This window comes from Medicago truncatula, chromosome 7 (assembly GCF_003473485.1).
Source record: "Medicago truncatula cultivar Jemalong A17 chromosome 7, MtrunA17r5.0-ANR, whole genome shotgun sequence".
In the NCBI taxonomy this organism is placed as follows: domain Eukaryota; kingdom Viridiplantae; phylum Streptophyta; class Magnoliopsida; order Fabales; family Fabaceae; genus Medicago; species Medicago truncatula.
The window spans coordinates 1,861,199-1,888,623 of record NC_053048.1 but is presented as its reverse complement, the minus strand read 5'-3'; the positions used below and the strand labels follow the sequence as shown (position 1 = coordinate 1,888,623).

At 31.8% G+C, this 27,425-nt stretch overlaps 2 protein-coding genes and 3 long non-coding RNA genes across 5 annotated transcripts; 3 read left to right on the top strand and 2 right to left on the bottom strand.

Moving 5' to 3' along the window:
* Positions 1-3,429: 3,429 nt before the first annotated feature.
* Positions 3,430-5,165, bottom strand: LOC25497477 (AAA-ATPase ASD, mitochondrial). Its single transcript, XM_024770274.2, has one exon. It carries the CDS (start codon positions 5,114-5,116, stop codon positions 3,620-3,622), a length of 1,497 nt encoding a protein of 498 aa, XP_024626042.2. The 5' UTR covers positions 5,117-5,165; the 3' UTR covers positions 3,430-3,619.
* Positions 5,166-10,476: 5,311 nt separating this feature from the next.
* LOC25497476 (histidine protein methyltransferase 1 homolog) lies at positions 10,477-14,738 on the top strand. Its single transcript, XM_013592060.3, has 9 exons — positions 10,477-10,630; positions 10,720-10,866; positions 10,981-11,043; positions 11,993-12,059; positions 12,421-12,521; positions 12,824-12,868; positions 12,953-13,246; positions 13,359-13,461; positions 14,361-14,738. The coding sequence occupies exons 1-9, from the start codon at positions 10,598-10,600 to the stop codon at positions 14,441-14,443; spliced, it is 936 nt and encodes a 311-aa protein (XP_013447514.1). The 5' UTR covers positions 10,477-10,597; the 3' UTR covers positions 14,444-14,738.
* Positions 14,739-15,550: 812 nt separating this feature from the next.
* LOC25497475 (uncharacterized) lies at positions 15,551-16,072 on the bottom strand. The gene is made up of 2 exons (XR_003006614.2): positions 15,929-16,072; positions 15,551-15,826 (listed from the first exon to the last, which is right to left on the bottom strand). It is a non-coding gene; the product is annotated as an uncharacterized lncRNA (long non-coding RNA).
* Positions 16,073-16,475: 403 nt separating this feature from the next.
* On the top strand, positions 16,476-17,027 carry LOC112416280 (uncharacterized). Its single transcript, XR_003006615.2, has 2 exons — positions 16,476-16,639; positions 16,756-17,027. It is a non-coding gene; the product is annotated as an uncharacterized lncRNA (long non-coding RNA).
* A 3,125-nt stretch (positions 17,028-20,152) lies between these two features.
* LOC112416456 (uncharacterized) lies at positions 20,153-20,855 on the top strand. The gene is made up of 3 exons (XR_003006944.2): positions 20,153-20,310; positions 20,400-20,497; positions 20,631-20,855. It is a non-coding gene; the product is annotated as an uncharacterized lncRNA (long non-coding RNA).
* Positions 20,856-27,425: the final 6,570 nt, after the last annotated feature.

Sequence of the window (27,425 nt, the reverse complement as noted above, 5' to 3'; positions counted from 1 at the left end):
CATGTTAATTTAGATAATTGTAATGCTCCTAGCAAAAGTTAGGGTCATAATCATATTAACTGCTAGAAAAATGCTTTTTTGACAATGAAATCTTCCTATTGACACAAGTAAAATACGTAAATGTCCTCGATGGCAGTTACAAACCGCTCAATGATACGCCGATAGTTAAAAGTCACTGGCACTCAGCAGTAGTTAACTGTCGTTCTAATGTATATGATATGAACGCAGAAACCTCCATTTTCTAGTTACAGTGTTACATGCAAAACATTTTCATTTTCAATCCAAAATCACCCAAACCTCATTTGCTCGAAAATCATCCTAATTTCTTCAAGTAAATCACAAGTAAGTCATCTTAATCCTATTTACATGCAATGTAGTTTGTTTAGGGTGCTAGTTTTCATAATTTTTATTCAAAATGTTAGTTTTAGATAGTTTTAGGTTAGGTTAGAAAATTAAAAATTAAGCATGATTTAGATGTTTTAAAGTATCATTTATGCTGGAATTGTTGTTTAGAGACAATGTAGGTACAATATAGCCCTTTAGATGTTCAAATAACACTAATTATGCTCCTAATTTAGAATGCACATAAAGTGTTTGATAAGTGAGGAAATCTTGCTTTTTTTGTGTAATTTTTTCCAAATATCTTCAATTTTATAAAGTATATATGTTATAATTATTATAAGCTTGGATTTTTTAAATTTTTTGGCAAGTTTGAAGAATAATATAATGTGGTACGTTATATAAATGTCTAAGTTGTTGAATGATTGTAAGTGTGGATTTGTATGAATGCCTAAGTTTAATTATTGATATGTTACATGTTACTTGCTTGAATTTTTATGCTATGGTCAAAGTCTTAAAAGTATATAGTTTTTAGGAAATGCCTAAATACATTATCCACGTATTTATGTTATTTTTAATTTGTTTTGTACAGATATGGCTGGGGAGGAGGATGCGTGGGAGCGGTGTATTAGAGAGGGTAGGGTGCGCAAAGGTAAAACTGCTATGTCAAATAGCGCTTGAAAGGAGATTGAGGTTGAAAACCCGTATGTTCCAAATACCTGGAGACGTAGGGACTTGAGGATAGGTGAAGGCGATGAGTCGGGTTCACATTCACAGATAGATTACTCCTCCAAGGTGGTTGATCCGACATCGGCGCATGATGAGGTTGTGTATGAGGAGGGTTTTGTTGGATATGATCGGATGGAGGAGGATAGAATGTTTTATCAACCGCAGGACGAGGCAGAGGATGAGGAAATGTCCCCAACGAAAATTAATTACAGTTCACTCTAAAATGGTCGTTCATTACCGTTCTCTCACCAACGGTAACTATTGAAGAATTTAGTGGGTAGTTGTAGATCATTAAATGCTTTCTTCAACTATGAATGCAGGTCAAACAAAGTTTTAGGCATCGTTTGGATAAACAGCTTATACAAATGCTTATAGCATAAGGGCTTATAACATTAGAGCTTACATTATAAGCTCTTATACTTGATAAGCTATTTAGGTTTGGATATGTACACTAAAAAGTAGTTACATAAATTGAAGTGTTTGGATGTGACATCACATAAGCAATTATCGAAATTTTAAATATTTTTAATTTAACAAAAAAATCAAAAAATCGAACCACAATTATCAAGATTTTTTTGATAAAAAATCAAGATGTAAAAAACAATATTATAATATATTAATTATAAATATATATAGTATAATCAATATTCGTCCTTAAAAAAATATCAATATTTATATAAGACAAAATTAACATTAGATAAGTATATAGTTACGTAAAAAAAAAATATTCATATAAGAAAAATATTAATATTCATTTTTATTTTGTTACGTAACAAAAAAATAATAAAAATCTTCCTTAAAAAAAAAATTATTTGTTACGTGTGTTAATTTAGTAAGATAAGTATATAACAATTTTGTTATATGCACCGCTAAAGATAACTAACATTATAATTAAAATATATGTTTTGAAAAAGTGGATCCAGAGAGAATCGAAGGAGGTTACATAAATTCATAAGCTTCTTGTTAAGCCGGAGGGTAAGCTGAAAATTTAGGCTTAATAAAATATCGTATAAGCAGCTTATGAAACTATGATAAGCTATTTTTATTTATTTACCCAAATACCTTTAAAAAGGCTTATGGGAGTAGATAAGCCCACATAAGCTCAAAATAAGTCAATCCAAACGTTAGTGTAATGAGGTAATTTAAGAAATGAAATAACACAGTGTGCATTGTATGTATACTTTATGCTCCAAGTGTTTGATGAAATGTGTCAAAGGATGTTTCATTGATTCTTTTATGTTGGTTGTTATGTAGATATATCAAACGAGGTTGGTAGGCTTATACTCTGTATGCCGACACAACACAACTATGCACACAAAGAAAATGCTACATTGAAGCTCCTTCTAAAAGGGACAACGTAGGCACAATGATGGGATATGAACCTCACAGAAGAACATATCGTTGATGGTTGAACTTACACCAGATGCATTTGAGCAGCAATACGAGGTTTATAATGACGACCAGCATTGTGCGCCATCACCGCCACCACATCACCCATCACCACACCACCAAGGCCCATCGCCACCTATGGATTTGGTGGCGGACCTTCTGATTAGTTAATACTGTCCAATATCTTGCATCACGTTGCCGGTAGAATTTGGGTGGGAGAAGTAATATTATTTTAGTCAAATTCAAGTATTTTTCTAATTTTTCTTTATTTAATTTTTATTTTTGTACTGTAGGGATGCAAAGGTGAACTCCGAGCCGACCCCATTTAGTAGGATAAGGCTTGACTGTTTTTGAACGTGAACTCTGATGCATCACACACAACAACAAGATAAGTGAGTTGCAACGCCCAACATCGCATCTGAATTGATTTTGGAATCCAATTCATTCTTCAATTTTTTCCCCACTTCTTGTGGATGAGACATTGTCTACCACTCAGTATCAAGTTCCAAGAAGGCGGAGGGGTTTCAGAAACTAAATGTTGCATTTTATTTTTATTTTGGTTTAATGTAAATGGTGAATTAATGAATGTTACTATGTAATTACCTAAAAAAAAATTCCCAAAACACATAACATTGAGTTTCTAACTTTGTGCAGCGTTTTTATTTGTAACTCACACTTAATTGTTGTTCTTGGCAATGATAATTAACTGCCGTTCCTGGAAACGCAAATTAAATACCGATTCCTAGCAAACGGTAATTAATTTCTGATGGGAGTATTTTAGGTAGTTCGAGATGCCTATGAGAACAACCATAAACACTTCAAATTCTCCTATATCTATATTCAGCGCATTATTGTATCTCTATCTCTCTTTCTATCACATTACAACATCTCACATCATCATCTCTCACTGCTTTCCCTCTCAAAATATATGAATGTACATCAAACATTTCCTTTATGAGAATGACACATATCTTACTTTTTAACATCCAAATTAATATAACATATTTGAATAATAGATGATTTCACAACAAATTGAGCTATATGAGAACATTTAGATCTACAAACACAATAAACTACCTATCAAAAGAAACAAATACACATTTCAACTCCTAATAATGTTACTAAATAGATGTTTCAACCACATTGTAACAATATATCTCCATCACAAAAGCATATTATTTTTCACACTCACAATGTAACCATTTTCCTTCACATCTTCCACAATTCCTACACTATCTTCCTTGTCTTCTTCTACTTCTTGTTCTTCCACCTTCTTCCTCTCAAGTGCTTGAATCAAATTCTTCAAACTAGTCTCGACATCTTCATTCACAGACTTAGGCATCAAATTCTCAGCAACATCAGCAGGTGTCATATTAATAACTTCCAACAAATCACCAATTTCATCAAACAAATAATGTGACTCAATATCCAAATAATTCTTAACAAGAACCTTAAAAGCTTCAAAACAACAATAAGATAACTCAACGTGTTTATCCATCCTTCCTGTCCTAATAAGAGCTGGATCAAGTTTCTCCACAAAATTCGTCGTGAAAATTATAATCCTCTCCCCTCCACACGCGGACCAAATTCCATCAATAAAATTCAATAAACCAGATAAAGTTACCTTACTATTTTTACTGTTATTTTCTTCTTCCTCTTTTTTCCTATGATAATAATCTTTTTGTTCCATGAATGAGTCTTCTTCATCATTTTTTTCATTTTTGTTAATCTTCCTTTGGCTAGTAAAATCAAGTGAACAATCAATATCTTCAACAACTATAATAGCTTTACTAGAAGTCTCAATTAACAACTTTCTTAACTCGGTATTATCCTTAACCGCGGTTAATTCAAGATCATAAACATCATAGTTCATGAAATTCGCCATAGCGGCTATCATAGTAGATTTACCTGTTCCTGGAGGACCATAAAGTAAATAACCGCGTTTCCAAGCCTTACCGATTTTTGCATAATAGTCCTTACCATTTCTAAACTTCAAAAGATCTTTAATAACTTCATCTTTTTTCTTCTTTTCCAAGGCAAGTGTCTCAAAAGTCGCAGGATGTTCAAAAACAATGTGACTCCATTTTGATTGTTTGTAACCATACCAACCACTACTTGGATTATTCGTATAAAGCTTCCTTTGCCGATTTCTCATCGCAATTTCTTTCCCTTCTTTCAAAACATGCTTGATGTAAGAAATTGTAATCAAATCTCTATGCTTTTTATGAAAAGTGAGTTTATAGTATCTCTTATAATTAGAGAAGGAAGAAAAACCATGTGATGAAGTTTCAATTTTGATTGCAGCCCACCAAAGCTTAACACCTTGAAATTCATCGGTGACTTCTTCATCATCATCAATGCTAAGAACCAATGGGTTTTGACTATCTTTTATGACTTCTGCTTTGAGTCTTTTGGCTAGTTGGGATGAGTTTTCACTTAGGTAGGTTTGTATGAAAGTGTATGCTTCACTTCTTTTGAGTCTTTCACCTGAGAATTCATGGAAAGTGATTTGAATGTAAGGGTAAAAAAGGGTTATTACTTTTTGTGAATAGATTTGAAGACTATCACGAAATGAAGATGGTAAAAAACGTTCAATTATGGCATACATGAACATTATGGTGGCTAGTATAGAGCCTAGTTGTGCCCATAGTTCACTCATACTTAGCTTTCTAGTACTACACTTTGAGTTATGTTGCTATGGACATGCATGGTACATGTTATATAGAGTAACTTTTTTGATGGAAAATCATACGGTCTTGTTAACAGGTGCTCTTTTATAAAAGATTTAAAAACGGAAACAGTACAATTGATAAATTTTATATTGAAAAAATTATTTTTTAACTTTTTAATGTATTTTTTTCTAAGTCAGGAGTAAGGACATGCATCAAAAGAAAGCAACGACATCTCAACTAGGTTGACGCCTCGAAGAAATTTCATCCTTTACCATCAAATTCAAATAAATTTTATTAAACCGCGTGGGGCGGGGGGGGGGATATACAAGAGGGTGGACTAGGCCAAAACCCTCAAAACATAAAGGAAAAAGCAAACAAAAACGTACACAGTCAACAAAAGCCGTCTAAGGAAACCGCGGGCCTTACAATAGAAGACATTCATTCAGCATTTGGAGAAGGATCCCCCAAAACGGGTTCGATACGACGGCTTTCCAACTTTTCAATGTGTTGAATATACAACTTCCAAAATAAAATTTACACTTTAAACTTCTTATCAAATAACCTAAAGGCACTTGTTAGCATTTTTCAAATTATAAACATAGCAGAAAACACTAATAGCTAGAATAATAACATGTTAATTATGAGTTTAGTAGAAAATTGAAATTTAATATCATTTTTAATTTTCTCAGAAAACCTGCTAGAGAACTGTATATTTGAAAACACTGCTAGCTGAAAACACTATCAGAAAACAATTTAAAATTCTATGAATACATTTTTTTTTTGTCATTCTCATCTAATAAAAATAATAACATCAATATTCAATCATCTTAAAGTTTTTCTAAAATAAATGACCTATAACATAAACATACATCCACACTAGCTACCAAAATAACCAAACCAAACATGACATTGTTTTTGCCCTAATATATAATTAAAAACAATATGACGAAAGTAAACCAACAATAATTTCAAAATAGTATAACTTGAATTAAATTCGATATAATATCAAAATAGTCTAAATTTTTCGAACAAAACAAATCCACCAATAAAATAAACTCACAGTAGGGAAAATTATTTTTTTTAAACTTCAACTTCTTCTTTTTTGACAAAATTTAAACTTCAACTTGACTAGTCTGAGTTCAAATTTCAACTTAATCCACCTATAAAATATTGTTAAATGAGTCGACTCGACTCGTTTAGTTCAACCTATTTTTTTATCTCTAATTTAAAATCGTAGTTATTTACTTTATTGGATGATTAATGAGTTGTGACATTTCATTTAATTTTAGTTTAAACATTTACTATAAAAATAAATAATATATATTTAAATTGCATTAAGATTCTAAATCATTTCCAAAATTTATTGTCGAATTTGTGTGCAAACGTAACTCTTTTAACATCTATCAATAAAATTTAGAGACATGTTTCATTTTTATATGGATGGAATATGTGGTGTGTGATGTGTGTTTTGCCTATAGGTGTTATATCACATGACAATCTGAGTTGAAGTGGAATTAATAAGTAAAGTTTTCCAAGAAGAATCCATTTGACAATGAGTGATGTTTGTCAAATCCAAACCACTTTCCTAGCTGGAATTTTTGTCAAGTCCAAACTACTTTTCTAGCTGGATTTCTGTCATGCACGATGGGAGCTTAAGGGACATGTTTGAATGTGTATGATCGTGGATGAATAATACACTACTTGTCCAAGTAATCAAAAAGCTAAGCCGACATTAATTGTCTTGCAACTTGCAACATAAAATCTAGTAAACTGAATCGTAATCCACCTTTAGATGATATGCTTCTAGATCCATTATACTTGTTTTTTCTTTGTTAAGTAGTTTAGTGATTAAAATTTCACATTTAAGATGAATAAGTGAGGAATCAGGATTCGAACTCCGACCTTACATATATAATACAATGTCTCTATTAGTTGAGTTATACTCACATGGATAATTTATCTATTTCTTTTGTACTTTTCGTACATGTTTTTTTATTTTATTTTATGTTATATGCATGCTTAGAGAATTCTTTATATTAATATTTGATGGATGGTCTTTAATACGCTTATGCTACAAAGTGTTGGTATGTGAATGAAGCAGGGGTAAGAGTTTTACATTTGATGAAAAGTGAATGTCGAGTACTATATAAGTGTGAAGATTCAAATATCTAATTTTTTGGCATAGGTAAGGATGTGATTTTCAACTCACTTGTGTTGTTTCGGTAAGGTCAATGTGATGCCTACTAATCATTCAATAGTGGCATTAAGGTCGATGACTTAACTAAAGAAGACCGACTCCGTGTATTGAAACTCTTCCATTGATTGAAGGGGAGCATACCCAAATGAATGGATGAACACATACATAATGCCTAGTTTTAGATTTAACATTTGGTATCTACTTGGGTGGTTGCTTAAAGGTCATTACCATTATTTCTTGGAGACCATCATGACAACACAAACGGATGAAAAGTTATATATACAAAGTGAAAATTCTTTCAAGTCTTTTTTTTTTTTTTTTGGCTTTTGCACCGGTTTTCGATCCATCAAAGATGGACGACTAGTCCGGCTCGTGCGTAGAGACATGCGCACTGGCCAAGCGTTGTTTCCCCTGGGAATCGAACCCGGTATTCCTCGGATACGTCCTTGGAAGGAGCTCCTTGCCACTGGAGCCCAAGCAACTTGATTAAATTCTTTCAAGTCTTATATGAGATGGAATTGTATTTTACAAGTTTAAATAATGACGATAGTGAGTGTTATGTACACTCTTTTACTAACACTCACTCTCTTATAAGGTGAAGTTCATATGAGTACTACACTTTGAAAATTGATCACATATAAAATGGTGAAACTTACATAGGTTTCATCCAATATAAAAAGTGAGTGTTAGATAGAATATTATAAGAAAAGTATTACTATCATTTCTCTAATTACGGGTTTTTTGAGATTTGAAACACATTTGACAATATATTTACGAGTTTTAACTAGAGACATCAGACCTACAGTAATGGATTCCTCTAATATTATTTGATTGATGGTCTTTAATACACTTATGTTACAAAGTGTTTGTAGGTGGATGAAGTAAGAGTAAGAGTTTCACATTAGATGGAAAATGAATGTCGAGTGGAGATTTAAATATCTAATTTCTTGGTTTAGGTAAGAATGTGATTTTCAATTCACTTGTGTTGTTTCTGTAGGATCAATGTGATGATCATCAACCTACTCATCATCAAACAATGGTATCAAGTTCAATGACTTAACTAAAGAAGATTAACTCCTTGTATTGAAACTCTTTCATTTGAGCATATCCAAATGAATAGATGAACATATACATAATACCTTGAAGTTTTTGGATTTCACATTTGGTATCAACCTATGTGGTTACTTGAAGGTCATTGTGATGATTTCTCGGAGACCCTCATGACCAACACAAATGGATGAAAAATTGTGTATACAAAGTGAAAAATCCTTTGAAGTCTTATATGAGATTAAAATGTGTTTTGCAAGTTTAAATAATTAAAATGTGTTATACAAGTTCACAGTGGCTTTCAATAAAAAGTATGATTAGATTCTTGACCAAAAAAAATGTATGATTAGATGTATATCCAAGTAAAATTTTAGTTATTGAAATTATATTATAAACTCTAATTAATCTAATAGTATGAGTTTCAAAACGCCCAATCAAATTATTTTCAGGATTAGCAAGTAGGAAAGTCCACCTCAAAAGCACTAAATTGGCCTAATAAAAAGTTCTAACAATGAATCTATATGAGGTTCACCTCCAACGCCATCCATATAAACTAAATCACCTTTGAAATAAACACTAACATGTTCCACCGTTCCTAGTATCATGAACACATTCAGATATAATTAGTGTGGTTGCTTATCTCGAATTCTGTTTCCGATAGAAACTTGATTTTATTCGATACAAATTCAACATAAAGAATAGAAACAATAAGGAGCGTATGACGTTGGAGCCACATAGTAAATAAGGGTTTTCTTCTCAAGTATGATCACCTCACTTATTCACTCTATTTGATAGCACCCCTAAGGAGTGTGCAACCAGTTGTAAGGATTATTAGCACTTGATGTAAAGAATACATCATCTTATTAGATGGTACATCCTTGTGATGTGTTGTTATATTCAACACACTTACTATTTAGCAGATCAAACATAATCTAAAAGTTAAATTCATTGTTTTTGATTCAACTTCCATTGATGTAACACAAACCCTTTTATTTCTTGAGCGCACGTGTGTTTGTGTACACACATATAAGAGTTTCTCCAATGAAGAACTCGTAAAATGAGTTTTTAAATGAAGGGTTAAATATATCTTTAGTCTCAGCACTTTCATCAGATTTTGGCATTAGTCCCTACATTTTTTTTTGTTTGGAATTGGTCTCTGTACTTTGTAAAAATATTGATATTGATCCCTGCACTTTGTAAAAATATATATATTGGTGCCACATGGCATGAAATGATTGGGCCACGTGACACTCCCTTAGTTTTGTGTTTTTTTTTAACAGAAAGTTTAACAGAGTGACCAATACCAATATTTTTACAAAGTGCAGGGATCAATGCCAAACAAAAAAAAGTGCATGGACCAATACCAAAATTTGATGAAAGTGCAGGGACCAATGACACATTTAAACCTTAAATGAATTGCATGTGTACAAGTCACCAATTTATAATCTATAAATATCAATTTTTAAAAACCTTTGAAGCCCACCAATACAACACTTCTAAAAATTTACTAAGTGAGTCCTATCAATAACTACACATCATTACATTTCAATAATAATTTTTATTTTTTCTATCAATAATCGTAAGTTGTTTTTTAAAAAATATATTTGTGGGACCCACACGTTATAGGAGATAAAGTATGCTTGCATAAACATTCTCTATCACACTTATTTTCAATTAAGCATGATTTGTAATCATTCTTCAATGGAGGTAGTTATTAAGCATCACATGCTACTAGGCAAAGAAGCTTTCATCGGAGATGGTCTAAAATTCTTCTTCTTAATAACTCATTATAAATATTAGGTTTTGTCAATCAAACCGTTGAATTAAAAATTCTTATTAAGTAGATAAACACTTTCAATTTTCATAAAATTTCAAAATTATTTGATGCTTCACCTAATAATAACTTCAAGTGAACAAATAATTAACTTTTAAAAATCCAAATTTTGTCAAAAAAAAAAAACTTTTAAAAATCCAAATAAATTTCTACTTTCCTATTACATATCTACAATTGTTGAACTTTTTCAATAAAAAGTTGGGAATTATTTTTTCTAAAAATTGTATGGAGTGTGATAAGTAAACATTCGAGTGCAATAAGTAAACAAAACATTTCAAAACCCAAAATCATAAAAACAAACGAGAAAACAAAAACTGTTACATAATAGAACCAAAATAAAAGAAGAAGAAAAAAAAAAACATAGTTCGAGGAATCCGAAGAAGAAGAAAAATGGCGGCTACAAACTCAGAATGTGATTCTAAGGTTTTTTTTTTTTTTGTTAATTACAATTTTTAAATTTTCTTCTTAAATTTTCTCTTATCAATTGATTGTTTTAAATTTTGTTTTCGCAGAAAAATGCAGAGAAACCAAATTTCGAAACATTTCAATTATTTTCCTCTTCCGTAGGTTCTGGTTTCGGAATATTTGATGATGTTTCACAAAATGTTAATGATATACCTCCACCTCCTTGTGTTGAAGTTCTTGTTTCTGAATCAGAGGTAATTTCTTGTATAATCTTTTTTTTTTTTTTTATTGTTAATGATTGTTTGAATTGAAATTATGTTGTTTTTGAAATATGGTTGATTTTTTTTTGGTTGGATTGTTGAAATTAGGTCCCTTTATTTGTTAAACATAATGCTGAGGAAGTCAATTTTGATGGGGTTACTTTGTTTAAGGTAAAGTTTGTTTCTTTTTGTTTTTCAAATTCTTATTCTCATGATACTAGAATAGAGTAAACCACCATTTTGAGTTCTGAAATTGTAAGTGTAAGTCAAAATGTTAAATTTTTCAAGTATCTTTTTAGAGATGCTGATGTGTAGCATTAAGTGACAACATGGCTTGTCGAATTTAGAAATCGTGGTTGGGCCCAACACAACCGCACAAAACTGGCTTGTGAGGTGAGGTTTTCCTCCACTTACAAACACATTGTCTAGAGCGTGGGCATAAATGGTGGGTGGCCCAACAACGGAAACCTGATAGCAGGTGGCCCAACAATCTTGGTGGAGGCAATGATATACCATCTTCGAAATCGTGGTTGGGCCTTGCACAACCCCACAAAACCTGCTTGTGAGGTGAGGATTGCCCCCACTAATAAACATTGTCAGACCATCTCTTATCCAATGTGAGACTCTTTAACTGTAGGCGTGATGTCACGTGGAACCCGTCGATGCCATGCCACACGAAATTCTAAACACAAGTTTCATACTGGTTAAAAACTTAAATTTTTATGAGTAGACTTCTCATTATTGCTAATTGGTTTTGGGTTCTGATGATGGAAGTCCAATACGCATAAAAATTTAAGTTTTAATCGGTATGAAACTTGTGTTTAGGGATATGTGTGACGTGGCATCCACATGGACAAGCCACAATGTCATTTAACATGACATATCATCACTTCTAACAGAACTACCTGACGGAGATAGCTTTTTGATAGATGCTAAACAATTTTGGGGAGCAATTTGATATTCCATATATGTGGGATCCCAAATTTCAAGACCTAAAATAGTTGTTTACTCTTCTATAATATAATGGGAATTATTATTACTTATTAGTTTAAATACCTAATTTTAGAACAATTTTAAAGACTGAATTGATTAATAGCTTAGTTTTATCACATTCTTGCAGGGACGGGTGAATACTCAACAAGTTTTTGGTTTATCCAACTTTGATTTAGTTCCTGGGAAATACGAAGGTGATGATATATTTTGCTACTCATTTCTATCTATGAAGCAAACACACTGAATATGAAACAAACACAAACTCAGAACAAAACAATGGTACATATTTGTAGACACCGATAGTAATTTTAGAAAGTGGAAGCAATTGAATCTAATAACATGTCTTTAGTACGAAATGTCAGTTCTACATAGATTTGTATTTGTTTGTTTACTCATTCATTTCAATATTGTTGATGACATATGAAGTACCAGCATAGACACGTATTCTGATAACAACACCATTACATTAACACACCTTTAGTCTACTCTATGGTACCGATGCTACGTAGTTGATGACTACTAAATCAGTTGCAACTTTGATTTCCTTTCATTTAGGAGGACTGAAGCTGTGGGAAGGTTCAAATGATCTAATTAAAGCCCTTCGTTCAGATATCAAAAGTGAGCTTATTTCATTTCGTGGGAAACAAGTATTAGAGGTGGGCATCACTTTCTTCAGGTGATTCTGTGATCTACTGTATTCATTATCTGTTTGATATAAAACTGTCTATTACTTGCTTAGTAGACTAACACAAACTCGCTTAGAAAAGCTTGTGTCATTTGATATACAATTGAATAAGAGGATATACTCTAAGCTAAGGTTTTTAGTTGATCTTCGTTAGCTCTCTAGAATAGCTTATACTAGTTTATATGGTAATAATTTGACTTTATTTCATCATTTGTTATAGAAATAGTTTATTCTTCTATCACAATATAATTTAGTTTCAAATATTTGATACAGGTGGGATGCGGTCATGGACTTCCAGGAATCTATGCTTTGCTTGAGGTGAAACTATGGTTCATTCGCTTTGCTTTGGTATCTTCAATTAAATTTGAAAAATGTAATGATGTGTTTACTATGGTTGATTAGGGGGCGGCTGTTGTTCATTTTCAAGATTTCAATGCCGAGGTCCTACGATGTCTCACAATTCCCAATGTAAATGCCAATGTTTCTGGAGGATCGCAACCATCGCCGTCTCGCTTGACAAATGACAAGGCAGAAGTTCGCTTTTTTGCTGGTGACTGGAGTGAAGTCGATAAACTGCTCCCTCATGTCGGTACAGATGCGAAACACAATGAAGGTTTTGGTTATGATTTTATTCTCATGGCGGAGACAGTTTACTCAATCAACAGTCTTCAAAATCTCTACAATCTAATCAAGAAGGTATGTTTTGATTATTGAGCCAGTCATTGCAAATTTGCAATGTGTGTAGAGTATATTTATGTTGTATGTATTAATATTGGTTTTCTTACATATTGAACTGTTTGATGCACAGTGCTTGCTACGTCCTCAAGGAGTTGTGTACATGGCTGCAAAGAAGTATTACTTTGGAGTGGGCGGAGGAACTCGGAGATTTCTGTCTGTGGTGGAAAAAGATGGTGAGATAGTATTGATATATGCAATAGGATTATAATTTTGAATCTTTGTACGTTATGTGTTTGGTAGCTGCATCATAAAAATGAAGTATTGCCTTTGATACGGGAACAATTTGCAATAGTTATAGTGATACTTCAATCTATTGATTTCAGTGTTGTCAAATAGTAGCTATAGCACTATAGTATTGCAGAATTTTAACAAACCACTATTGTTACGCGTTACGCAATTTAGTAAGTGTTGTCAAGTAACTGTTATAGCACTAAAGTATTGTAGAGTTTTAACCGACCAATATTGTTGTGCATTTCACAATTTAGTACAGAGTATTGTCAAATAGCGGCTATAGCATTGTAGCATAGCAGAAATTCACCATAACACTATTTTCCACGCGATTAACAACTTTGATTGGTTTCGTACTCTGCCATGCACATACACTGATATACGAAAAACACATTTGGAAGCTAAATCACAGATCCATGTAGTTATGCTGGGCAAACATTGTGAAATTTTTTTTGGTCTCATTATACAGTTTTAACTATCAAAGGTATGATGTAATCCTCACAGGATATTATTAGATATTTCTACCGCACTACCATTGTTTGACCGTATTATTTATCAATCTAGGCGAAGTTGCATTTTTTAAATCAAAATGGGTTAAGTAAGTATGTATGTGACTTCAATTTTTTCTTATGGAAGTCGTACATGGCTGATGGCATTGTCGGCTTCGCATTTTTTTTCTAATTTTTTGTTTTTAAATATATCGATGTTGCACATTCCATTTGCGACTTTAAGAAAGCTGTACTTGAGAATGGTGACATTATTACAGTGATCTATTTCTCTTCCCTACCATTTAGTACTTTAGTATATGCTAGTGTCATGTCATAACAGTGCTTTCTATGTGCAGGCATCTTGACTAGTAACATGGTTGCCGAAATCACAGATGGTTCGTCTAATGTGCGTGAAGTATGGAAGCTTTCATTCAAGTAGTGCTGGTGTTTTCCTCCACCGTTCACACCATCCCTCGTTTGTTTGCTCAAGTTTATGCATGCCTAAATGGAGGCTGTTGTAAGGGTGATGGTGGTTAACCCGAAATGATGGATCATTCATGTATTGTTGTGGAAATTGAACTATAAAGAATGGATAATATATTGTTTTTCTTTCTTTTGTCAATTGTATCTTCTAGTGGTTAATGCAAGAAAGAAAAAAAAACTATTAGCTTGTTTTTTGTAACATTAATGTTGACAATAGCATTGCTGGAGAACCTGTTACTACTAATCCCTAAGTAGATATGGTGTTGAGGAATCAAAGAATGATAATGAAAATGAGAGAACTAATAGAAAATCTTGATTGCATTCAGCTGTGGAACCATTCAATGTACCTGCTAAAAATAACCTAGCCTTGCTTAGTCTATTTAGCAAAATGGTCGGTCTATTTAGTCTTTTTTTGGTCAAGTATCCCGGTGGTGAAATTCACCTTTTTTAAGGTGTATAAGTTGGAGCTCGAACTCGGACCCCTGCATATAATATGCGATGTCCCTACAACTTGAGCTAAGCTAAAAGCCTTTTAAATTTAAAATGTCAGGCTTAGGCTGGTAAAAATGAGTAGTGATATATGTACATCAATTTCATGACAACCTTATGTTTCTCTTTTCTTATTGGTCAAAATCAATGAAGAGAGAAAAAGGAAGAGAGAGGAAAAGAACATCATGTGAGTATGAGAGAGAAAGTTGTCAAAAAGTTGTCGCAAAATAGTTGTACAAATATCATTTAAGCCATGCAAATAAATAGAGTTTTTTTTAGATGGTTTAAAGGAAAAGCTGAAACTCTTGAAGGGAAAGCTAAGGCAGTGGAAAAAAGAAGTGTTTGGGTTGGGTACTTAACTATTAATGATCAATGTTAAGGAAAAAAAATCAATTTTTTTCAATTAATGAAGATGGAATGTGCTTAGGTGTGGATGCTATTAAAGAATTGATCGAAGCTTATTTTTCAATATATAAATCAACAAACACAACAACAAGACGATAAATTATATAACACCGCATCAAGATGATCAACAACAGAACAATGTACTCAGATGACAACAAAAAAAAAAAAGTTCAGAAAAAACATGATTTATGTAGATACCACTTATTTACATTAAAAGAAAGGAACAAAGATACATATAGGAGAAATTTTAGGATAAAAATGTTCCAAAATCACTCCTCTTGATTGAGTGAAGAAAGAGAACTTAGAGAGAATGTGTAGTTTGTTTCTTAAAAAAAAAAAAATTAGAGTCGAATACAGTAACATTTAGTAAAATAGCACATTCCAACTTCCTTAACACGACAATTATAATTTGGACAATCACCGTCACTATTGCATTCACGATATGCTGTGGTATGAAACAAGAATAAAAATAATGTTATTAAAATGTTATAAGATATTGTGTATAAAGGAAAAAATGAAATTGAAAAAGATGAGGAAAGGGCCTTACCATTGGCCTTGATTACAACAATAAATAGTGAAAGAAAGATAATCATAGCATAAATAAACTTCAAAAGTTTAGTCATATGTTCCTTCATTTGCATGCAATACAACAAATTATTTTTTTACTTCTTTTATAGTGAAAAAACCCTCATACTCATCTTCAAATATAAAAATATATAAAAAAATAAATGTTACAAGAAACCCTTATGTAAAATTAAAATTAATTATTAAATATTTCGTATTTTTACATACGAGATATTTAATAATAATTTTAGTTTATCTCAATAGGTTGTGTTTTTCCCTTTCTCTCACCGAAGTGTTTAGTTTATCTTAGTAAGCATCTCATATAAAAATGTTGTTAGCAATCATAGTTAATTATTTCCATTTTTTTATCAGCTTTTCATTAATATTTGTATTTCTTTTTTAGCTTTACATGATGGACAAAAGGGAAACATACCCAAAGAACCATAATAGTTTTTAAACAATTGCAAAATTAGTTGTAGAAATAATATACAATTGAGCTGACCATATATTTATACTAAAATTAAAGTGAAGATGTTTTTGAGAAAATAAATAAATGTATCATAAAATCAAATTTAATATATGTCTATAAATAATTATCCTCTTGGCCAAAATTGCAACATAGGCGATTTGAGGTTTGATGAGATTTATTTCACTCGATGGAAGGTTAGTCAAGCATTATTACCTACTAACAAAGGTTAGTCCATTTCTTTTTGAATCTACTAAGAATATGGGGTCCTGAAGACATCAGACCTAGTTAAAACTTAATAGAACTAGACAATTAGACATTAAACCCTTACTCTCTCTTTATAGCACCACTATGCACAAAGAGTGATGATCAAGAAATTACATTTTCTGGAAGGCTCCACATATTGGACCTTGTAAATGGATCATGTCGATAAAAGGAAGATGTCAGCCGAGTGTGGGATGCCACGCATCCTCTCTACCAGGGAAAACCAACGTGGTACTCGAGCAAGACTAGGCATTGTAGGCATTGTCGTTTTTGCTAATAAAAATTGTTTTGTCAATAAGTACTCATCTAGTATAATTTTCACGACACAATCAATCAACATACATTTTATTTATGCTATTTTATCTCTTTAATTATCTTTCCGCATTTATCTTTTTTACTTCCATTTCTTAGTCTAGTAGCAAAACATTCAAAATAACCATACTTAACACTCTACGGGAGCAAATAAGGGATCCACAAATTAGGAACATAGCTCATTCCTCAACATTAAGCACTTTAAGAAAGGAAAACACAATCGAGAGAACTATCAACAAATACCTCAACTAAATATCTAATTTGACAACAAATTTGGCACATCAATAGAACAATATAACTTTTACCATTGAAAAACATAGTTCTTCGGATTAAGACTACATTTGACGTATGCACCTGAGATCTGAAAAGATTCGGACAAACCAAGACTGAACAAACATTCAATAAAAATACTCATCCAATATTAAATGCCAATAGCCGTTTACCGCAAGGTAAGAGAACATCAACAGAAGAGGAGTCAGGAGTACACATCATTGTTCACCCTTGTAGCAATGAGTGTTTTCCTTAGGAACATAAACATGAAAAGATTAGCAGTGAGAAAGTTAAACTTGCTCTAAAATAACAAGAGATTATACAACTTGGGTATATTCCAGTAATAATCAACACATAGACAAAAATAAAAAAGACCTAAACCAATATTCAAAAAGAATATACTAACTAATAGACACAAAATAATTATGATTGTGCGAAAAAATGGAAATACTATCAAAATTGATCAAAATTAGAGAATCCTTCACAACGTAAGAAAAAACTAATTGAAGGTCAAATACTGTGATTATATACTGTGATCAAGTGAAAAAACTGTGATTATATATTGTTTTTATTTTTTTTTAACAAATTTGATCATATATTGTTATACATGCATATAAATCATTCAATTCAAAATAACGCCTTCTTAAAAAACAAATACAAAATAAAGCCCTTCAAGAAAAAATACAAAATAACAAAAGAAAAATAGCGATGTTGGAGGATTTCTTTATTATTATTAGCGAAAAGACGGACACTCACGTGTCCGTCTTTCCGCTCTTTTAATTGCGTTAACGTTTGAAAATTATGAACGATATTTTTTTATGACATTTTGATTTTATTAATACTAAAAATATAAATGTTTGTTGCTTTCAAGTTATAACAAATCAAACTAACCATGATTATTTATTCTAATGACACTAACAATATAAAAAATATATATAATCTAAATTCTTTTTTTTAATGACACCAACAACAATTTTTATTAAAGAAAAAGTTTTTTAAGTTTATAATTGAGATAAGAAAACAACAAGTATAAATATACTAATCTAATCTGTTACACTTTTTAAATGATAAAGAGAAAAAACAGACATATATATATATAGACACACACACACATACACTAGGTTAGAGATTCGTCGTTGCCTGGGTTAGACATATTAAATAAGGTTGTGTGCGCGGACACGCATATAATGACATAGTCGGAAGCGTAGGATTAGCAAGTGCTAAACCTAGATAGAAAAATAACAAGTTTGCAAGCGACAAACATGCGAAAATAGGGTTCCAGAATCCATCAGAAATTGCGAAAACTCTCTAAAATATTATTTAATGAATAAAAGTTTCCTCTTAGGCTACAACTGTTAAGCTTAAATAGGGAAATAACAAAACCCTAATGAGCCGAAAATAACAAACTGAAACAAAAACATAAAATTACTAAAATTTGTTTAAAATAAAAATACTAATATAATTACTAAGAAAACCTTCCTACATGAGTCTCCTCCACCTCTGAAGAACTCGACCTCGAGTTCTCATTTTGATAAAGAGCTCTCTCCTTCAATGAACAAGAGGCCACCCGGATACCATTGTAGGAATTATAAAGCCTTCGTGGGAAGGAAAAAAGAATATCCAATGTCACCATAGTCAAATTTCATAGGGTAATCTTTGTTGTAACAAAACGGGCAACAATATTTCGAATTAGAGATTTTAAAATTGTAGTAATCATCCTTCAGTTTATTGTAATATTTGCGCTCATAGTATTCCAAATCATATTTATGGTATGTTATTACCAACTCTAATAACCGGAATTTATACTCCTTCCCAGTTCGGAGGAGATAATGATATTACTTATCAGGGAGGAGATAATGAGATGATGTTTACATGGGGTACACATAAGATTGCTATGGCTCGTGTTTTTCACTTTGATAAAAGCCCAAGAGAAAATAAGTCTAGTTTCTTGGTAATAACAGAACATGAAAAGGAACTTGATAATTCTGTTTAGGAAACTTAATGTTTATGTCTAGTGGTGAGCAAAGGGCTGATGAGTGTTCTGAAGAAGGAAGTTTCAATTCCATAACAAGTGATAGAGAACCTAGGAGATTTCAAAGAGTTGATTGAAGGTGAGCCATCAAACGATTTACCTCCCATGAGGGATACATGTTAGATGAAAAATGTTGTTGATAAACGCCGGAGAGTTAAATTTGTCAATGTGGCAAACATCTATGAATATCATGTAGATGAAGTTCTTTGTTAGAATGAGAACTCGGAGTCGAGTTTTTCAAAGTGGAGAAAACTGATGTATGAGGGTTTCTTTAGTATTATTATTTCAGCCTAATTTTAATAATTTATTTTATTTTCTATTTTGAATTTTCGGCCAATTAGAGTTTCTTTAGTATTTAAACACTTCAGTTGTAGTTAGACAGACGGTTTTTATTCATTCAATAATATTTTAAGAATTTTCTCAATTTCTGAAGCCTTAATATTTTTATAGGTTTGTTGCTTGCAAACTTATCTATCTTTTGCTTTCGACTACGTCAAATAGTACTTATATAAACATGGTGAAATTTGATGAGGTGAAAAGTTCAAAGAAAATGGATGGAAGAGAATAACAATAAGCACACCATTTGCCTATTTGACTCTACTAGGAGAAAATTTTTCACAATAAAAAATATAGGCGATGACTTAGGGTTCAAGTGTTATAGTGACACCTCTTTGATTTATTAAAAGAAATTGAAATTGAATGACCAATAATATATTTATATGAGATCCTTACTAAAATTAAGTGATCAATTCAATGAGTTAAAGGACAAATACAACGTATCAATGTGTTTAAGAGACGATTACAAATGGTTATAACTTTAAAAATGGTTTCTTACAATTCTATACATTCTAAAACAATACTTTATTGAAATAAATAGAGCATGGAGTTTTACATATTATATAAATTGATAATACAATTTTCTACTTACTACATGCAAATGAAAAAATGGCTATAATTCTTGAGTTTATTTATATTGTGGTCCTCTTTTTTTCTCCATGTCTCCTTGTAACCGATGCCTATAGTAAGCCAAATCTCTCATCATTTTAAAATATATTTTTTACCGTGTAAATTATTTTAATCATCTTCTAATAACATTATTTAATTTTATAGATATTACTTGTAATTCTGCCCTTGATTGTGCAAGTAATCGATGTATTTTACCTGGAATGCCGATATGCGTAACAAATAAATGTTTATGTGTTTAGCAGGTAATTAGTTAAAAATGATTCTATTACTTCTTAACTTATTATTCTTTTTTCATTTTATAATGAATATTGTTACCCTAATGATTTTACTTGCACTTTGAGTTTTATTTCTTTGACTTTTCAATTTATTTAGCAGGACAATCTTGCAGAGCAACATAAGATGAATGCTTGAGCCACAAAAACCTTTTTTCTAGTATATTGTCAAATATAAACAAAACAATGTTATTTCACTATATGTACCTTTATAATATAAATGCATGTATTGTATTCTTAGATTATATAAAATAATGTCACCACCAAAAACAAATGTCATCGCCACAAAAAAAAAATACATATTATATAAATAATGTGATTACACTAATTTTTTTAACGAATTATTTTATATAAGGCGGAATAAGTACAATTACTATACTTCTAACTCGAGATTTAGTACAAGGGATACTTGATCCAACCAAATAAACACCACACTGAAAAATATTAAGTGAGTGTATAATACATCGAATTAGTGAACCATTCATAATTTTTTTTTTTTTTTTGAAAAATGTGAACCATTCATAATATAAACAAGAGATCCATTTATTTTTTGGCAGAAACCATTTACAAGATTGATTTCTGGTTATTTCTATGCATGTATTAAGTTAAGGGAAGGTGAAAGTCATGTTTGATCAATTCCATGACAATGGAGCTCTCCCATGAGGGTTAAATTTTATTTTTTGGCCTTAATACCGGAAATGGACTCTCCTTTTGAACTAAGTGCTTTTCAATCTATCTCAATTTTGGGATGTTTAAATAAGTTGTTGGTAAAGTTGTTAACGTCAAGACCAGTGAAAGTAATGAACAGGGCCGTCTTAACAAATTCATAGACCCGGTTTTAATTTTATAAGGGATGCAAAAAAAAAAAAATCTGGGCCCCAAAAAAATAAATAAGTTATTTAAAAAAAAATATATTAAAAATCACACTTTTGTGGGTCTTGAACACATGACCTCACACTCATCAAAAAGTGGCCACGCCACTAAAGCAAGCTGTACAAATTAAATTAATTTGCTTTTAATAGATATATAACCATTATTTTCGTGGCTTACATATAAAAAAAAAAATTTGGGCCCCAAAAAGTTGGAGGCCCGGTGTCGTCGCCCAGCCTCGACGGGCTATGGGCCAGCCCTGGTAATGAATACAACAGTGTCCTTAAAGGAAGACAGTTGATGGATGGGCTCATGATGGTTGATGAATTTATAGATGAAGTTTTTGGAACAAAATTGATGTTATATAAATCCTCTAGAGTTTTGATGATAACAAAGTTTTGAAGAACAATTGGATAATTTAATATGTGTTCAAGTGTGCAGGATCATAAATAAAATTTAACAAGGAATGAACATGTATAAGAGCATTAGAAGCACAAGAGAAACTAAAAGACTATGGTTAAAGATCTAAAGAAAGGTCAATCAGAAGTCAATATGTTGGATCAGAAGAAAGGAAGTCGCTCAGAAGTTGAAAATCTGCATCAGACTTGGAAGACCATCAGACTCTGAGGAATATAGAATCATGAGGGACCCAGAAGACACGTCATATTTGTCCTCTTCTGTAGATGTCTCAATCAAGACTCTGATAGTACAATTTGTCCTCTTCTGACCACGTGTAAAAATAAACAAAGAACTTCAAGAACAAAGAGAATGAACGGATAATTCCCGTTGTAGTAAAGGAATTTCAAATGTCTAATCAACGACATTGTCCATATCCGACAATGGCTAAACATCCTTGATTTGAAACTTCTCTTCGACTCTTAATGTGCTGACACTTTTTCAACGACTCTCAAATTCTTTCCTATATAAGGAGCTGAAGACTTGAAGAACAATAACAAGAGACTCTGCTATTTTTACTGTGCCCTTACTATGTGAAATCAAAAAGTCCATAGAACACTTACTAATTTCTTATCAATGTTTGTATCTTAGAAATTCTAAGTTTAAGAGTCAGTTATGTACCTAATTGTTTACACCTCTAATTGTATATTAAGTCTAAGAACAAATACTTCATTTTTAATCTTTTAGAAGTTTCTTTCAATTTGTGATTGAGCATTTGAAAGTCTCTTGATTGTGTACTTCAGCATTGCAAGTCTATTGGTTGTGTCCTTGAGCATTTTGTAATTAGTTGTGATTATAGTGAATATCTCTTGGAAGTGCAATGGGACTGAATTACTCCTAAATTGTCGGAGGAACCAGTATAATTGCTTGTGTCCCCTCTCTCTCTCTCTCTCTCTCTCTCTCTCTCTCTATATATATATATATATATATATATATATATATATATATATATATATATATATATATATATATCCCTCTATCTCTCTCTTTATCTTTGTGTTTGATTATATCCATTGATATCAGACTCTATGTCAAACTCTAAACTCATCATACTCTGACCACTGCTTAAACACTTAGAAAAGTCAGAAAAGACCAACACAGATCAACCCTCTTCTTGTGTTTTTCTCACCTTCAGATGCGAGGAGGATGAAGTGGGGGAAAAACTACTTGATGTTAATTGTGAAATTTAATTAAACTTATGACCTGGTGGATTGGACTTTTTTGGACTATATGCTGGGAAGGTTTGGTTTTGGATTAAATGGATGAAGACTTGTATTTGTACAAATAATTTGTTAGTTTTGGTAATTGGTTGTCCTATAGGGGAAATCTCGACAAAGAGGCCTAAACAAGGAGACCCCCTTGCTACTTTATTATTTCTCTTGGTAGTGAAAAGTTTTGAGGGTCTCACGAAGTCAGCATGTAGGATGTACATGTTCAAAGGTTATGTGATGGGAGATGGGTGTATGAAGGTATCTCACTGTCAATATCGGGATGATACCTTGTGAATTGAGGAAGCAACTATTGAGAATTTGTGGGTAATGAAGGCTATTTTGAGAGCCTTTGAAATAACATCTGGATTAAAAGTAAATTTTGCGAAAAGATGTCTTATGCGTATAAATGGCAAATAATCATTATTAAAGATGGGGTCAGACTTCCTAAATTTCAGTCATAAAATGACCAATGGGAGCTAAGCATAAAAGGCTTTCAACGAGCGAACCAATGTTAGGGAAATAGTATGTTAGCTTGAGAGGTCGGGTAGTGCTCTTGAATGGAGTGTTAAACATTATTCTGATTTTCTTTATGTCACTGATGCATATATGATAACCGGTCGTTTTGTAGGTTATTATATTGCACTTATCCCCCATAATCGATAAGAAATTAAGTGATTGAATGGCCTATAACATCTAATCAGTGACCATTTATTAATTTATGGTTTTAAGTAGTTTTTAGTGTTCTTTAATCATTTTGAACTAGTATTGCTTATTATGGATGTTTTATGGAACATGATGAGGAAATGTATTGGAGATATATGCAGCTACAACATATAAAACAAGTTTGGCGATGTATGAAGATACAATGTTAGAATATGCAAAGAGTTATAGCGCGACAGATCATCTAGGATGGTCGTACAATAGTACGAACCCAAGGGACTATTGCTTATCATTGCTTAAGAGCTATGTTCTATGAGTTAGCCCCAATGATCGGTAGTACGAGGAATAAAGAATATGATTGTTACTGCAAGGATAAGTTAAGGACACCTCATGTGGGAAATGATCAATGGGTACAACTTGTAGTGGTTGACATTGTACTATAAACCGATAACCACATGTTAGTGCCAAGGGTCCAAAATTCTGCATAGTGAAATTAGTGCCCAAGTCCCGTCTAGGGTTAGCATCAACTAGAGTTTTCACTCCATCTCAACTTCTCCATGTGTGAGCATCGGTGCTAGTTCTTAGTGATTTATAGTTTGAATTACTTTGGTGATGCTTCAAACTCACCTCTATGCTTGTTTGAGTGTAATGTGTTCTTAACTCTTTATTATATATCAATTTCTCAATTTTATGTTTTCATTTCATCTTCGTCTTTGTGGTTAATCTCATCATGACCTAAACCCCTTCTTGTGGTTTAGACATGATGAAGTTATGATGTTCTTTGCTTAAGATTGAAAGAGCTATAACTTCGTATCTCTTTCAAACAAATTATTTTAATGAAAAATCTCTGAAAGTAAAACTTGATCACTTTTATTTTTAGGCTTAATTGTAGTTTTTGCCCCCTATGTTTCACAATCTTGCGATTTTGGCCTCCTATAAAAAACAATAACAAATCAGCCCCTTAAGTTCACCCCCTTTTTCACTTTTGTCCCCCTAGTCCAATTTTAACCCAATCAACGCACATGTGGCACTTCAAGGACGCCACATGTGTAATTTTTTTGATTAAAAAAAAAAGCCATTTGTGTATATTTTGAATTCAAAAAAGGAAAAAAAATGGACCACATGGTTTTTTTTTTATTAAAACGTTACACACGTGGTTTTTTTTTAATTAAAAATTACACTTGTGGTCAAAATTGGATCGGGGGGCCAAAAGTGCAAAAGGGGATAGACTTAAAGGATTTATTTGTTAGTTTTTTTTTATAGGCGGTCAAAATCACAAGATTATGAAACATAGGAGGCTAAAATTGCAATTAAGCCTTATTTTTAATGCCAAGTTCCCTGATACCGGCAAGTAATGAGAATGAAAAATGTTTATTTGATATGAGTTATATCCCTGAGCACCTTTGAACTTAAACAAGATACCAAGATCTTTCTAAGAGTCTTGTTGCATGTTACTTATTGTGATTGTATCGGAGTGACGGTTTTTCTCCCCATGCTTAACATAATGGCACTGCCAATATGCCCCCAAAGGCTCCCAAGTTATGAGTTATGTCATAAGTGATTCTTTGCTTAAACCACACTTTTACTTTTGAGAATTTCTAATTCATTTTAACTGTTTTTTAAACTGTTGTCTTTATTTTATTGTTCACACTTATGATTAATTATTTTATTTTCTTAAAAACAAGTAATTTATTGGAAAATGATAGGAAGCTATAGCTCCCCATTCTCTGTAAGATCTATTGTTGTGACTTTGTTGTATATTTTGGGGGTTATCAATAATCCAAACTTATGGTATATGATAGTGTCAGACACATCTTCCAGCTGGTGGTGAGATTTGGTCTCGTTGGAAAGAGTGGAAGCTTAGGGTAAGAATTGGTTTACTAAAGGAATTGAAATATAGATTGGAAATGGGAGAAACAAAGAAGGGTAATTTTCACTTAGTTAAATAATAACATTTTTTTTTGGTAAAATAGTTAAATAATGACATATTATGTGTTGGATATTATTTAATCATAAATAGTATTTGAATTATTAAAAATTGTTAAAAAATCATAAAACACCAACATCATTAAAAATGTTCATGTGAACTCCCACTAGTTACATACATTGGAATTTAACATCATGGGCAAAATTGTTGACGAAAAATCTTTTGAGAACTAAGATTTGAACAAAAAATTTATTGATGTTAAAATCGTATTTAACCTAAAAATACATACATTCTATAATATATACTAGCGAAAATACGGACACTCACGTACTGAGAGAAGTAATAATGTGAAAGAAGTAATAAGATTAACACCGGTTGATATATGAATAGTATTAAAGGCTTTAAAAGAAACGAAATTATTTTTGAACTTAACTATTAAATGCAGTAACAATTATTATAAATACATTTTCCAACTTTAGGATCCGAACACAAATAATTTGGACAACCATCGTCGGTATCACATTTACGAGATGCTGTGATATGAAACAAGAATATAGCAATATTAGTGTAAAAGAAAATAAAAAATTGTGTATTTAGACCATCAACATAGCACCTTAAATTAGGTGCTTAAATTAATTTCATGTGTTCAAATCATTCATTTTACGGTAATATTTAATAAACACCAATTTTCTCCAATCCAACACCTCAAAAGAAATTATTAAATTGATCCTACAAATAATTTTATATCATTACATTTCAACAAAATTTATTTATTTATTAAGATTTATTAAATATGACCCATGAAAAATGAAGAGAAAGAGGTGCCTATTTGTGGATGGTCTAAGGTTAATAAGAAGCTTAAAAAGGTGCTTACCATCGACATTTATTATAGCATTGAACAGTGAAAGAAAGAGGACCATAACATAAACCAAATTGAAAATTCCGGCCATATTTTTCCTCTTTTGTATGTAATAGAAACAAAATGTGTGTTTAACTAATTTATAATGTAAAAACCATCGTACATTGCTTACTTTTTTTTTTTTTTTTTTTTTAAAGAAATGCAACAAAATGTGTGGTTAATGATAGTTTTGGTGACGGTGGTGGTGTTTGTGGTGGCTAGTGGTGGTTTTTGGTGATGTTTAGTGATGGTTATGTTTTTTCCTTATTGTATGATGGTACAAGGGTTTTTGTTTGGCTTTTGCGGTTCTTTGGGAGGTGTGTGTTGGATGAAGGTGTTTGGGAGGGCTAATGGTGATGTTTGGGGTTTTATTCCCGACAGTTTTTCAAAGGTTGTTGGTTGTTGTGTAGATTTTTACGTTATTGTTCGGGGGTTGTGTACCAGTAGTGGTATGTAGGTGGTGGAAGTTGTTTTTGTGGCAGTTGTGACAATGTTTGAGGATTTTGGTACAACTTTTGTTTATGTTGTTTCGTTGATCGTGGTGATAACTTTGTTTTTGGTGTTTCTATTTATTGATTTCAGAGATAACTCTTTGATACGAGGCATTTCCTATAGGGTTGTTTGGATTTTTTTTCTTTGATGCACGAGTGTATATGGGTTTTCCATTGGGGGCTCCCCATCTATTCTTTGTATGTTGCTACTTACTCTTAGCTTAGCACTCCTTATGCTGGTTAAGATTCATTTGAATTTTAAGAAATTCCATTTTAGCTTTTAAAAAAAAAAAACATATTTTTTACTAAGAATGTTAAATTTTTATTTCATAAAATATCCTCACCTAATTTTCTTGTTGAAGTTGAATTTCGATCTGGTATTAAG